Source organism: Sturnira hondurensis, unplaced genomic scaffold, assembly GCF_014824575.4.
Source record: "Sturnira hondurensis isolate 20B ecotype Veracruz unplaced genomic scaffold, ASM1482457v3 Scaffold0020250, whole genome shotgun sequence".
Lineage (NCBI taxonomy): Eukaryota > Metazoa > Chordata > Mammalia > Chiroptera > Phyllostomidae > Sturnira > Sturnira hondurensis.
The window spans coordinates 173-2,030 of record NW_028092881.1 but is presented as its reverse complement, the minus strand read 5'-3'; the positions used below and the strand labels follow the sequence as shown (position 1 = coordinate 2,030).

General features: G+C 52.6%; 1 protein-coding gene across 1 annotated transcript; it reads right to left on the bottom strand.

Moving 5' to 3' along the window:
* Positions 1-518: 518 nt before the first annotated feature.
* On the bottom strand, positions 519-1,504 carry LOC118975471 (cartilage matrix protein-like; the record flags this gene model as incomplete). The annotated part of the gene is made up of 2 exons (XM_037029391.1): positions 519-935; positions 1,379-1,504. Coding segments are annotated over 2 exons (543 nt in total), but the record flags the coding sequence as incomplete, so codon positions are not given.
* Positions 1,505-1,858: the final 354 nt, after the last annotated feature.

The window sequence follows — 1,858 nt, the reverse complement described above, 5'->3', positions numbered from 1 at the left end:
AATCAACCCCAGATACCTCCTGGTGGCACCTGCTGGAATTGCAGGCACAACGCCTGGGACAAAGACATGGAGGAAATCAACATTTATGGAGATTCTGCTGTGTCAGACCAGCACTAACTCTTTACACTGGGAGCTCCGTAATCTCATTTAACTCTTACAACCATCATCCGGTGGTTATTCTTATCCTCACTTAATCAGTTCTAAAACTAAGGCTCAGGTTTATCCCAAAGTGGGTAACAGTTGCCTTCCAACAGTTGGTATGTCCTTGGGAACATTCGACTGGAAAAGTTCCTCTTACCAAAGGACCCTCAAAACAAGCCACACACTTCTCTGGGGCCTCAGTTTTGTCACCTGTATAAGAAAGACATAGATGAGCCCATCCTTCCTCATTCAGCTCTGAAGCTGGTTTGCGGGCACTGATCAGAATAGCCACTAAGATAAATTACAGTTGGGCTTTGCTGTGCACCCCTGGTCATCACTGCTGGTCTGGGGTCCAGCGTCCAGGAGGGCGCACCTACCAAGGTCCTTGGCCTTCTTGGCAGCGTCATTGATGTAGTCCTGGCTCCGGCCATCAGTGAAAACGATGCCCACCTTCTGGGCGCCAGGCCGAGCCCCACTGGACACAGTGAAGGAGTTGTCAATGAGGTACTTGAGGGCAGCCCCGGTCATGGTGCCCTTCTCCATGTAGGACATGTTCCGCACGGCCGCCTTGATGTCCTTCTTGGTGTGGAAGCGGCCCAGCGGGAACTCCTGGCGCACAGAGCTGGAGTACTGCACCAGCCCCACCTGCGCCAGCTTGTCCGACACGTCCAGTGTGTCCACGATCTGGTTGATGAACTTCTTCACCAGCTCAAAATTCTCTGGCCGCACACTCTTGGATCCATCGATGAGAAAGACCAGGTCAGTGGCAGAACTGCCCCCTCCACCGCTGCAGACTGGGGAGTGTGAAAAGGCAAGGAGATGAAGCTGAAAGGCAGTCATCCCTCTGACTACTGGCCACGCACCTCTCACACACCTTGCTCTGTGCTGAGGTTCACCCCATCTTGTCCTCAAAGCTCCCTCTATAAAGCCAAAATTCCTGGCCTCTTTCACAGCATTGAAAACTGAGAGATCACAAGGCTCAGAGGTAGTGGCACAAGATTTGAACTCAAGACTACGTGACTCCTTCCACCACACTAAACCCACCACCCTCTGTGTCAAAAAGGGGAAATCAGAAGAGAATTTTCAGCCGACATCAAACCCTAGAAGGAATCTATCGCCTTTGCAGAGTGGTCCAGAGGCAAAGTGTGGGGAGGCTCAGAGGGCCTGGGGAGTAGCCGAGGCTCCATCCCCTCCCTGACCCACCCTCCCATGGCTGCCTGTGTCCAGCCCCACTGACCATTGCAGGTCTTGCCATCACTGTTCAAGGTGAAGCCCTCGCGGCAGGCGCAGGTGTAGGAGCCTGGGGAGCTGATACACACCTGCTCACAGTCATGGTCTCCTGTGGCACACAGGTCTGACACCACTGTGGGAACAAGAGGAGACTCAAAATCTCAGCCAGGATGGGCCCTCACCCAGGGAAATTGTGGCTCTCAGCTATGGGAGGCCCAAGCCCCAGAGCTTCCTCCCAATGCTGGAATCATTGCCCTGGGGCTGACATCCCTGAAAAAGGTGATAATGCTAATGATAAAACTAAAACTTCCTACTAAAAAGGTAAAGGCCACAGAGTCAGGAGCTTTTGGTTCCATTCTGTTCACTGCTGTATTCCAAGCGTCTAGAACAGCACATGCAGCGTAGAGCACAGCGTGCACGACTTTCAACAAGGATTTGTTAAATACCACCTATTGAGCGCTACGCCACGCGTTACTTCACGGAGTTC